This window comes from Eurytemora carolleeae, unplaced genomic scaffold (genome assembly GCF_000591075.1).
Source record: "Eurytemora carolleeae unplaced genomic scaffold, Eaff_2.0 scaffold44, whole genome shotgun sequence".
Classification (NCBI taxonomy): domain Eukaryota; kingdom Metazoa; phylum Arthropoda; class Copepoda; order Calanoida; family Temoridae; genus Eurytemora; species Eurytemora carolleeae.
Window position 1 is genome coordinate 522,949 of NW_019396339.1, and position 12,020 is coordinate 534,968.

General features: G+C 32.1%; 1 protein-coding gene across 2 annotated transcripts in view; it reads left to right on the forward strand.

Moving 5' to 3' along the window:
• Positions 1–8,321: 8,321 nt before the first annotated feature.
• Positions 8,322–12,020, forward strand: part of LOC111701238 (zinc finger and BTB domain-containing protein 14) — a gene marked incomplete in the record, with an annotated part of 5,015 nt that continues 1,316 nt past the window's right edge. The window contains 3 exon segments of one of the 2 annotated variants that reach the window (XM_023472430.1): positions 8,322–8,775; positions 9,262–9,509; positions 10,145–10,179. In XM_023472430.1, the coding sequence (XP_023328198.1) occupies positions 9,282–9,509; positions 10,145–10,179 (263 nt within the window). 2 annotated transcript variants of the gene reach the window in all.

Consider the following 12,020-nt stretch of genomic DNA (forward strand, 5'->3'; position numbering starts at 1 on the left):
GCTAAATCACTTTATCGTTTACAGTCTCATCCTTTGTGTACACAAGACCTCAGAATTATACAGATTTTGTTGAAGTTTAATGTTTAAATGTATGGTTCGATTTGAATCAGCTTTAGCTTAATCTTGATGACATTTTTTTATACAGGGTGACCCACAAAGAATGAAAGAAAGAAATCGCAATTTCATTGCACTAAATTTACCATTTGAAAATGAAAAAATAGCCGAAGACGCAAATGTTGTGGCATTGAAGACTGAACGGTTGTGGCTTATGGCAATAGATAAAAAAGGTAGTATGTGGCATGGAAAGGGTTGTTAATCGTTTTTGTAAACGATCGTTTTTTGTTTCGTTTTCAAAAACGATCGTTTCGTTTTCGGAAAAAAACGATCGTTTTTAAAAACGACTCACTCGTTTTGAACTTTTAGAAAACGAATAGCGATCGTTTTTGAAAACGATAGTTTTTATTAAAACGATTTGCGACCGTTATTTACACAATTGTTTTTAAAAAAACGATCGTTTTTGAAATTTTTTTTATCGACAATTATGTTAACGATCGTTAAAGAAGGGTCGTCGTTAACAATCGTTAACGAAGGGTCGTCTTAAACGATCGTTAACGAAGGGTCGTCGTTAACGATCGTTAACAAAAGGTTGTCGTTAACTATCGTTAACGAAACGACGAACTTTATAAAACGGTCGTTTTTAGAAAAAAATTACGTGCAACTTTATTGAATGTCGTCATACATGAAGTTTAACAGTTGTGGGGGAGTTAAAATTACTTGATATTTTCTTAAAAACTACTCAATGATAAGTACAGATGCCCTTCAGGTCGGTTTCCTCTCTCCGTTAACGATCGTTAACAAAGGGGTCGTCGTTAACGAAGGGTTGTCGTTAACGAAGGGTCGTCGTTAACGATCGTTAACGAAACGACGAATTTTACAAAAACGATCGATTTGAAAAACGATCGTATTAAAAACGACCATTTTTTAAAAACGAACTTTTTAAAAAAGCAATCATTTTTAAAAACAATCGTTTCGTTTTCGATTTTTCGTCGTCGTTTTCATAACGAAACGATCGTTTTTCTGAAAAATGAAAACGTTAACATCTGTAGGCATGGAAGGGGAAAATGTTGCCTAAATATCTATAATACAACACTTAAAGAAGTATTTAGTAATTGTGCTGAAGAAAATTGCTTGTAAAGATGTGGTGCTCTATGGCCAGTAAAGTACATTTTTTAAAATTTTTATTTTCTTTGACTGTAGTTATTAAAGTGATCATTTGGGGTATAAATCAAAAATAGAAATATTACTGATAGAATTATCATCTCTGAAATGTTATCCCCATAGTAAAATTCAGGAGTATATTATTAATATCAATGTCACCTGAGCTGAAAACTTTAAAATGATGAATATCAAGATTAATGCTTAAACTTCTGGTTTTACTAAACCTGAGCTGAAAACTTTAGAATGGATAAACTTTAATCCTGACTTCTTGATCCGAATATCCACTGTGGAAACTTTTCATTTTAGTCCTTAATCCACTCTTTTTCTCTCTCCTTGGATATCCGTTAATTGTTTTCTCCAATGAGAATATTTCTGTTCTTTTATTGGTTGCCCGCTTTTCTCTGATTGGCTGCTACAGTTTCTCAGATAAATAAATATCAATTTGAATTTTATCGTTTTTCATACACTTTTAAGATAATCTTGCAAGATTATGTTAATCTCCAGATTAAGAAAAAGAGTGGATTAAGCCTTAATCCCGATATCCACCATTCAAAAGTTCCCAGCTCTGAGATTATTTTAATACACATTCGATACCCAAGAAAGAAGTATAAAATTCAACCAATCAGGGTATCATATTAATTGATGTACTCTTTAACTTTTTAAAAACCAGTTTTTTCTGGTGTTAATTGTGTTATATCAATTGAACTAAATATCGATTAAATAAATGTAAGTTTTGGATTAATGTATCTTAAGACTCGTTAAAAATGATGATAGTCCTAGTATCTGTAATTGTTATCAAACGTAACTTTTATACAGTAGAGATATCCAAAAAAGAGGATTAAGAATAAAATCAAAAGTGGGTACAATGGATACTCAGATTAACGATCAGGATTAAGGATATCTTATTCTAAAGTTTTTAGCTCAAATGTACTGATCTGTATTTGTTTAGACTAAGGTTATAACCTTGGTTTAGACGGTAATTTCTTCGAGAAGAAAACTCGTCTTCCAAATACAAAACTTATGAATTCACGGAAAATGGATGGGGTACAAAAATCGGACAATTATCATAAGTATATTTGAAAAAAATTTGACGTTTAGCACGCCGTATTTAAAAGTCTAAGGATATTTGGTGTTAACAAGTTTAACTTAGCGAGGGAGGGAACCCCCCTACCGCCATGTGTCTTAAGTTTAAAAACAAGTTTTACAAATTTTTCGACATACTGGCATGAGAGGTTTCTCAAAGATGAGAATAATTTATCAATTATCATAAATAGTGCCTAATTACAAGGGAGTATACAGTACACTATGCAGCAATAGTTCTAGAGAGAAGCGAAATTTACGCGAAGCGGCAAAATCTTTTTTTGCCTTTACCCCCCTAGGAGCTTCTAAGGGGGGGGGGGCAAAATTTGAACTATAAATTGAAAACATTTGGCTTCTTGGATATTCAGGCAGAAGTAGGTTCACTAACAGTCCAATTACCTTGCATGTTCTATACTTATCTTTCCTTCAAACAAAACTTACCTGACTTCCACTTAGATTCTATGAGATGAAAAAAGGACAAAATCCAGAAAATAATTATGACTTGTAAAATTTTCTGTTTTGAAAAAAAGTATGAGTACAATTGTAATCTTTGACATAAAAAGCTTTTCGTTCATTTATATGTTTGCTATGGCTGGCCAAACGGCTGAATCAAATGGGCTGAATTTTAGTAAGGAAACTCACAGATACCCTTGGGGATAACTGTGACATAAGCTAAATAAATTAAAAGTTTTTTGTCTTAATTTGATTTTTAAAATTCCACTGGCAACGCCTGGCACTTCAGCTAGTTTGTAGTAAAAAGCAAGATTACAAAACAGGTTTGCGATGAGTAAAGTAAATTAAATCTGAAAAAAAAATAATAAAAAAAATTAGTCTTTTAATACCTTCAAACTCAAGCCAAGCCAAACATAAGGTTGGATGTGCATACTAAATAGATTTTTCATTCAAACTTCTGTCATTGGTCCACTAATACAATCTTCTTTGTGCAGAGAAGGATGAGCTAAATATTTCTTTATGTTCTTAACTCTTAAATTAAGATTGAAAAGTGTGAAAGCTCTCGAGTTCTAGTGGGTACGCCCCCCATTACAGGTATACCCTTGTATACGCCCTTGCCTGATTATGACTAATAAAGTTGTATATAGAACATTAAACATTTCTTACGCAGAAAAAAGATAATTGGAAAAATATTTCTGCAGTAAACTTAGTTTGTTTTGTTGTAATCTTTGATATATACAGTACCTTTTATGAAAAATGTTAAAATTTAAATAAATGATACAAATTTTCTAGATTTAATTTGAAGTAAAAAAAATGTATCGCTTAAATCAAAGATTATAAAAGATGAAATTCCATTTTTTTTCTCAAAATATTTTCCATTTCATGTAAAAGATGTTTAAAGTTTTATATACAACTTTATTGGTCATAATTAGGCACTATTTATGATAATTGATAAAAACTTCTCATATTTGAGAAACCTTTCATGCCACTAGTACGAAAATTTTGTAAAATATCTTTTATTTAAATTTAAAACACAAGGTTATCTCCTGAATTTCACAGGCACATTTTAATGTATTGCGCATGCTAATTACTGCATGTCTGCACAGCGGAGGCTCATTGCGTTCGGGGGTTCCCTCCCTACATCTCATTTCTCGTAACAAATCTCCCAAAAAAGGTTCAAATAGATTTTGGTTTATTTGCTTGCTGAGGACAGATTTGCCTGCAGAAATCTGTAAGCGTAAATTCAAGTGACCCTCAAAGAAGTAAGAAGTAAGAAGTAAGAAGTAAGAAGTAAGAAGTAAGAAGTAAGAAGTAAGAAGTAAGAAGTAAGAAGAAGTAAGTAAGAAGTACGAAGTACGAAGTAAGAAGTAGTAAGAAGTAGTAAGAAGTAGTAAGAAGTAGTAAGAAGTAGTTAGAAGGGATATATATATATATCTGCAAGAGTGAAACCCCTTTTTGCCAATAAGGACAATTTACATTTACGAAGTTCTGTGTTTGTTTTTATTTATTTATTTTTTTTCAAGATGTAACTACGTAGAGACTACATAATAATGTTTCCGATGGTCTGGGGGAGAAATAAGACACAGGAATCTGAAACAAAAACAATTTATAACAGATCAATATTTTTCAACCAGTGCTTAGGATCCATTTAATTTTGATCCTGGATCCGCACTGGGAAAAAATGAATCCGGATTCAGGCCATTTCTAAAAGATTTACTGAATCTTTTAACAAAAAACAATTATAAAAATTTTGTTTTATTTTATTTCGCATATTTTTATCCTAAAACTTGATGAACCATTCAAAAATGAGGAAATTTTTACAATCTCTCTTTTTTCTCCCTCAAAGTTCAGATTTTGGCTTTAGGAGAAAAAAAGGTTTTTTTTGGCAGTTTTTGGTTGATATTTTACCCCTTGGATCCGGATCCGTAGATCCGTATATTTTTGCGGATCCGGATCCTTAGCACTGTTGTCGTCAACAAAATATTTGGTGGTTGTTAATTTAAGGAAAATGATTGAAAAATAGGGTTAAACTACAAACACCCATCTTTAAAAATTTTCCTTAATATGCACATTGTACATGTTATATTATCCCCCCCCCTCCCCTTGGTGGAAAATGTATACCCGTTCTCTGGTACCTAATGATGATCCTCAGTCTCGTATCCGCTGGGAAGAGCATTGAGGTGGGGGTTGTGGATTAAGCTGTGGTTTCCATCTCCCCAGGGAAACTTCTAAACAATATATTGAAACTGCAACATCATTCAGATACTAGGGACTAGGGACACTTAATAACAGAATGCATTGTCTGGAAGACTGGGTTGTTAGGCGACGACACAAGGTTGGATTGAGTTAGTATCATCGGGTAGAAACTCACGTGTTAGTTAAGGTTGATGGGATATAGGAAACAAAAATAGTCTTAACCATGGCTCCGGATTCCAAACTATAACAGAAAGATGACAAAAAGAAGATCTGGAGGGAGGTTGAAATTTGTTAAAAAAATAAAGGGGGATGATTAAAAAAGATTACGGATTCAATAATAAAACAAGATCAAAATCATTAATAAGAGCGATAAAGTATACAAAAGTATATCAAGGAACTTCAGGAGACTTGAATATTCAACAGATGATTATATCGAAATAATTCAACATTTAGATCCGTTGTTTTCATAGATAACGTCCAACCTTTATATGAAATAAATTACCTTTGTCGAAGGTTTTTTTACGAAAAAAAATTATCTTCATACAAAATTGACAAAAACCCATCACAAAGATTGTTTCAATCGTAAAATGATTTAGATATCACCGATAATTTACTTAAAATCCAATTTTTTTTTAAATAGTCAAATATAAATGAAATACATCCATTGTGCAGTGTACACAGACCAATATCGCTTAATTGATTTTGAAGCTCTGCATTCTAATGATATCAAATATTAATAGAATTGCTTAAACGTCGTCGAAGTCTTTTTTAATCACGGATCATTCATTTTAGATGTTTCCTATTCGGAGTAAGTTCTCAATATTCAACTTCGGTTCGAGCTTAGGTTGAACTTAACATTGACATTAACACTCCTGTGTCCGAATTTAATGAATTTAAGTCGTGTCTCAAATCCCCCAAAAACAGGTTTGAATTGAACGCCAGCCTAAATCTTGAAAAATTGAACACAATTCTAAGTAAAACCAACCAAATTTGAGCAGCGGCTCAAATTCTTTAAATTCGGCCTCTGTATATTGTTAGTTATCTAAAGCAGCAGCAATATGATTGCTTACAACTACTAGTTAATGATCTTCATATCCAGCTGGAAGAGCGTTGGCGTGTGGATTATGGAAAAGGGAATGGTTTCCATCGCCCCAGGGAAACTTCTAAATATGATAAAATAATATCCTTCTAATAAGTTCTCTAATAAACTAGAAATCTGATGACCTGAGATGTCCGCGATGCGATCAGGGGCGAAGCNCGTCGATTTTTTAACCCCCCTAAACCATGTTCATTGTAAAACCCATTCATCATGTATATCAAATTTTGGGTTTTAGTTGGGTTCGATTTCAATTTTCTGATCATTTCTGGCCCTACCAAACTATCAAATAAAAGCCTTTCCTTCCCACCTTACAGTTATCTTCTTTCCTTATTTATACCCTATGATATACGTCAGTATGCTTGATGTTTATTTCACTTATTAAAGGGAGTGTTCGCGAAAAATGAAACGGGGTATAGGCTTAATGTGATAAAAAAGCGCTTTTGATCGCTATTAATCTTACTTCTATCTGTTGCGTCTAAAAGGAGAAAATTGTTAAAGACGTCTCATACCGAATAACTTAGCGATCATACAAATAGAGAAAATTGCAACATACGATCTTAGACCGTAAAAAATCAAATTAATTTCAAACAAATCATTCAGATAGTCATCGATAATCTTTCGCCACATTTGTAAATAGTTTATATTTATAATATTTTTGATTTAGTTTTTTTAAGATATTTGTAAATAGTTTATATTTTATAATATTTTTGATTTCGTTTTTTAAAGATATTACTCTGGCGCTGGATTTTCGAACATTCCTGAAAAATATGAAAATTTCGTCTTCATTATCAAAAATCCTCGAAACTGGTATAAAAGTAACTATCAGATCATAAAAATAGAAAATATTATGAAATATCAACTAAATACGAATGCGTCGAAAAAATATCGATGATTATCGGTTGTAATAATTGAACAATTTGTTTGGAATAATTTTATTTATTTATTTATTTTTTTTTTTTTACGATCCGAGTTATATGTTGCAACTTTCTGCATTTGTATTGACGTTACGTTCTTCGGTTTAAGTTGGTTTTAACAATTTTCTCCTTATAGACGCAACAGATAGAAGTAAGATTAGTAGTGATCAAAAGCGCTTTTTTATCGCATTAAGCCTATACCTCCTTTCATTTTTGGTGAACACTCCCTTTAAAAGAAAAATTATGTTGCTTTTTAATCCTTACTCCCCGCACAAATATGAAATATTGACAGTACCCTCCTTGTATTTCAATTGATCTTTGCTCATCACTTATACGTGTACTGTACCTTTGTCCTGATGCGAAGATAGTCGTACTCAATGAACTCTGGTCTGGAATGCTCCTCTCCCATTCCGAATGCATTCACGTGTCCCAGGACGATGATGGGGCAGGCAGCGAAGAGGAAAATCTTCTTCCACAGTTTGTAATCTTGACAAACATGATGAAGATATAAAATATTTAACAGAGCCTTTATATTTGTTCAAGAACATCTGAGTTTGAAAAAATCATGTAATGCAGTATTTATCCAAATCAAGTCTGTATTTAGAAATTTTATAAATAATTATCTCAAGAATATAAACTTGACATTGGACAATAATAATAAAAAGTTCCAAAGGTGGAGTCTCTTGTTTAGCTATAAACCCAAAAATTAATNNNNCCAGCTGGGGGGGTCCAAAAATCGTTCTCTAGGAATATACCCAATACTCATTTCCATAAACCTTAAAATAAAACGTGCCGTAAAAACTAATAGTACTTTTCGGCGACTCAAAATTTAAATTCCAAAATAACAGTAGTTTTGTAAAATACCTTTTAAAATAATTAAATAAATTGAAACCTTTATAAGAAGCCGACTACAATTCTTGATCAAGGCAGCCATGGTTGTTCGTGACTATTCGCTGTCTTACAGAATTCCAGCTGATCAGTGGCAAGGCACAACAGACTACAGAGTCCTCTAGCGGAGAATTACAGATTATCAGCTGATTCCTTTCTACTTCATAATTACGGGGCATTGCGCGTTTATCGGGTGGGCCGTTCAATTTTTTATTTTGTAAATATTTATTTTTCTGATTTTTTCTTCAGTAAAAAGATATTTTTTCCCGTTTATATTCCATTTTTCAGAATCCCAGTAAATGAAGCGTAATAATTGTATATATAATTTAACAATGCGATTAAAACTTTAATAATACGTTAATTTATTACGTAATTTATTTATTTTTAACTAATCCATATCACCAAAAAGTTAAGAAATTCTTTTTTTTAAATCTTAACCGAACGCAGAATTAATAAAATTCTATTAAGTTTTTGTTGCCAGGAACTAAATTGGAAGAATATGGCGTATACATTAATCCCCCTTTCTAAATTAAATACATCGTTTTGATTGGTGGAATTCTAGAACGGAATTTTTCCAACCAATCACAGACTGTTGTGTTCTTTCCTATTAAAGGCGAGTCTCGAGTAGTAATACTAAATTGAGCGGGAAATCTAAAGTGATCTTAAAATTTTTGACATTTTCGACTGTTGTAATGTCATATTTGGGTTCATGATAAGTACTTTATTTTTATTGCAGAAAATGTGCCAATTTATTGCATATTTCGTCGATTTTCTTGAAGATAGGATGGCGGGAGAAAATATTGTCAGGAGGAGGCAGGTAGAATCCTATTCCTGTTTCAAGGAGGCAGCTGGTAGGAGCTGTAAGGAGCCAGGATTGGTTCTAAACCACCAACCATTTATACTCAACCGTAGTTGTAGTTATATGAGGTAGTATTTAAAATATGTGATGGTTGTTAGATTAACAAACTTTATACAAACTCTGTAAACACACCAAATTTAATGAAATTTTAATGATATTTGGTGGAATTTCTAACTTTTTTTTCGCTAACATTCTGTGTTTGTTCTTGTTTATCTCCCTTAAACAGCGTTTAGTGTTTGGAAATTCAATTTTAAAGCAAGTAAAGGGGTCTTTTCTAGAGACCAACCCAACCATTTCCTTATCTTGAAACCTTTCCTCAACCTGAACCATTTGCTCAACTTGAACTTTTTCATCAACTTCACCCATTTTCTGATCTTGAACCAATTAAACCAATTAAACCAGCTTAACCATTTCCTTGTCTTGAACCATTTCCTCAACTTGAACCATTTCCTCATCTTGAACCATTTTCTCAACATGAACCATTTCCTCAACATGAACCATTTCCTCAACTTTCTTCAACTACTCCTGAGAATTGATTTGATTCTTATCAGCAGGGGAAACGAGTAGAATCAAAATGGGTGACAACTTAACCCTGAAATGGAACGAGCACTCAACTTCCATCTTGTCAGCGGCAGCTAATCTCTTCAGTACAAGTGGGCTGACAGATGTAGTTATTGGAACAGCTGACAGGACGTTCCGAGCTCACCGTCTTGTTCTGTCTATCTGCTCAACGTTCTTTGCAGGATTATTTGACCGCAGCGGAGCACTGTCCGGTCAGCTTCATCCTTATATATATATGCAGGTCAATATATTTTGTTGTTAAACTATTCTTTCACTCTTCACCTTTTTGATACTGTTTATATCAACACACTAGACGACGTTTCTATCCAGGTTTGATTTATAGCGAGATTTTTCCAAATAATAATTGCAAGTGAGTGAACATTTAAAGAATCTGTTAATTGACAGCTTCTGTTAGTTTCCATTTATCGTTCATTCCTAGCTGTTTGAAAGCTTGTATAAATTGAAATAGTAAGTCGTCTTTATTGTCTTGATCTACAGGACGACGACTGTACAAGTTTGAAGGTTTTTTATCTCTAAATATTTTAAATAAATAAATTTCCCCTTCTCCTTGGGGGCAGCCATTTTTTCGCTACATTATAATAAAAATTACAATGTTTAGTGATAAATTTAATGTTACATTAAATAAAAGTATTTAATTTGCATATTCAAAAATTTGCATCCTTTTCCATACTTTTTGTCCCAAAAATATCTTACCTTAAAAATCATTTTTCCTCGTAATATCCTTAATTCAGCAATTATAACCCTAAAAGAAAATTTCCGCTCTGTGCAGACTTCCGGGAAAGCAAAACATTTTTGAAGGGGGAATGATTGTTCAAAGAAAATTCACACCCCTTGTCCTGACATAAATACTTTTAGGATATTCCATCAAAACATATAGACGTCCTACTCAGGTTCGGCAATTATATCCTCCTCTTCACCCCCTTCAACCGTCATTCTGTATTTTTTTAACGAATTAATTGGTGAAAATTGTTGTTATTTCAGAAATAACAACGCTTAAATATTTCTCAAGTCAATTAGAAATGATATATTTAAAAATTCATCAAAATTAAAAATATAAAAATATATAGGGTAAGTAAAAATAAAGTCATTATCGGCGTCTGGTTCAAAATTGTACTTTTTTTGTGCAACTCTCTTGTATGCTATTATTTTCAATATTTTTAGAATTTTTTTTGTTACTCAAATTCGAATGATATATACTTTGGAGAAAAAAACTCAGCGGGAGCGGTTGAATGAGCGGTTGAGATCTAGCCTTGACTCTACGCAATTCAGAATAAGAAATGCGTCTTTTTTCTCAAACTTAAAATTTTTAAAAAAAATAAATTTTTGTTTTTTTGTCTTTCATATTTTTATTCACTTTTTAAAATTTTTTAGTAGTTAAACACAATTTTTTGCTTTTAACCGCTGGGTTAAAGACTTTTCAGCAACTTTTTTCCTTTTAACTACTTGCACTGGGTTGCTTTTAACCACCATGGAAAATAATTTTTTTATGAAAGACGATTTCTTTCCACCACAGGTTTTAAGATTTTTCGGCAACTTTTTTGCTTTTAACCGCTAGGTTCAGGATTTTTCAGCAACTTTTTTGCTTTAAACCTCTGGGTTGCTTTAACCACTGGAAAACAGTTTTTCATAAAAAATGTTTTCTTTTAACAACTGGTTTTAAGATTTTTTAACAACTTTTTTGCTTTCAACCGCTGGGTTTAAGATTTTTCAGCAACTTTTTGCTTTCAACAAAAGTTGCTGAAAATTCTTAAAATCAGCGGTTGAAAGTTAAAAGTTGCTGAAAAATCTTTAAACAAGCGGTTGAAAGCAAAAAAGTTGCTGAAATATCTGAAAACGGTTGTAAGCAAAAAAGTTAATGAAAAATCCTTAAAACAGCGGTTGAAAGTAAAAAAGTTCTGAAAAATCTGAATACCGGCGGTTACAAAAAAAAAACAATTTGCCGAAAAATCTGAAAACCAGCGGTTGAAATCAAAAAAAGTTGCTGAAAAATCTGAAAAGCAGTGGTTGAAAGCAAAAAAGTTGCTAAAAATTCTGAAAAAGTTATTCATGAAAAATTATATTTCATTTGTTGAAAAAGTGGGATTTAGCGGTTGAACAAATTGTAAATTTCTTCTTAATTTCTTATTCTGTACTGTGTAGAGTCAATGCTAGATCTCAACCGCTCCCGCTGAGTTTTTTTTCTCCAAAGTATATAGCATTCCTCAAATTCTAAAATTTCGTTAATATTGAATAACAGAATTTCAGAAAATTCGCAAAATTGTTATTTGAAAATTCGCAATTTTCAGTTCTGGGCTAATTTTTAAGGAAAAGTTGTTTTTCAATGGCCCCTCAGTTTTCAAATACAAATACAAATAGCGTAGCGTATATTTATAGCTTTAGAATATACTTAGAAGAAATTAAACTAGAGGACCTAATGAACTTAACTGAAAATTGCTAATTTTCTTATTTCAATTTTGTAAATTTTCTTTGATTATGTGATTTAATTTATATTAAATTCTAGAATTTGATAAAAATAATATTAATACACAATTTTGCTTTCTGAAATTTTGATTTGAGAGAAAAAATGTTTCGCGGATTTTTTTTTGGCCATCGAGTACCAAAAAAATGAAAATTTTTCAAAATATATTGGATAAATACCATACAGGAGAGTCCGAATTTAAAAGGTACAATTTTGCATCAGACGCCGCTAATCACATTCTTTTTGACTTACACTGTATTTAATTCCCCCCCC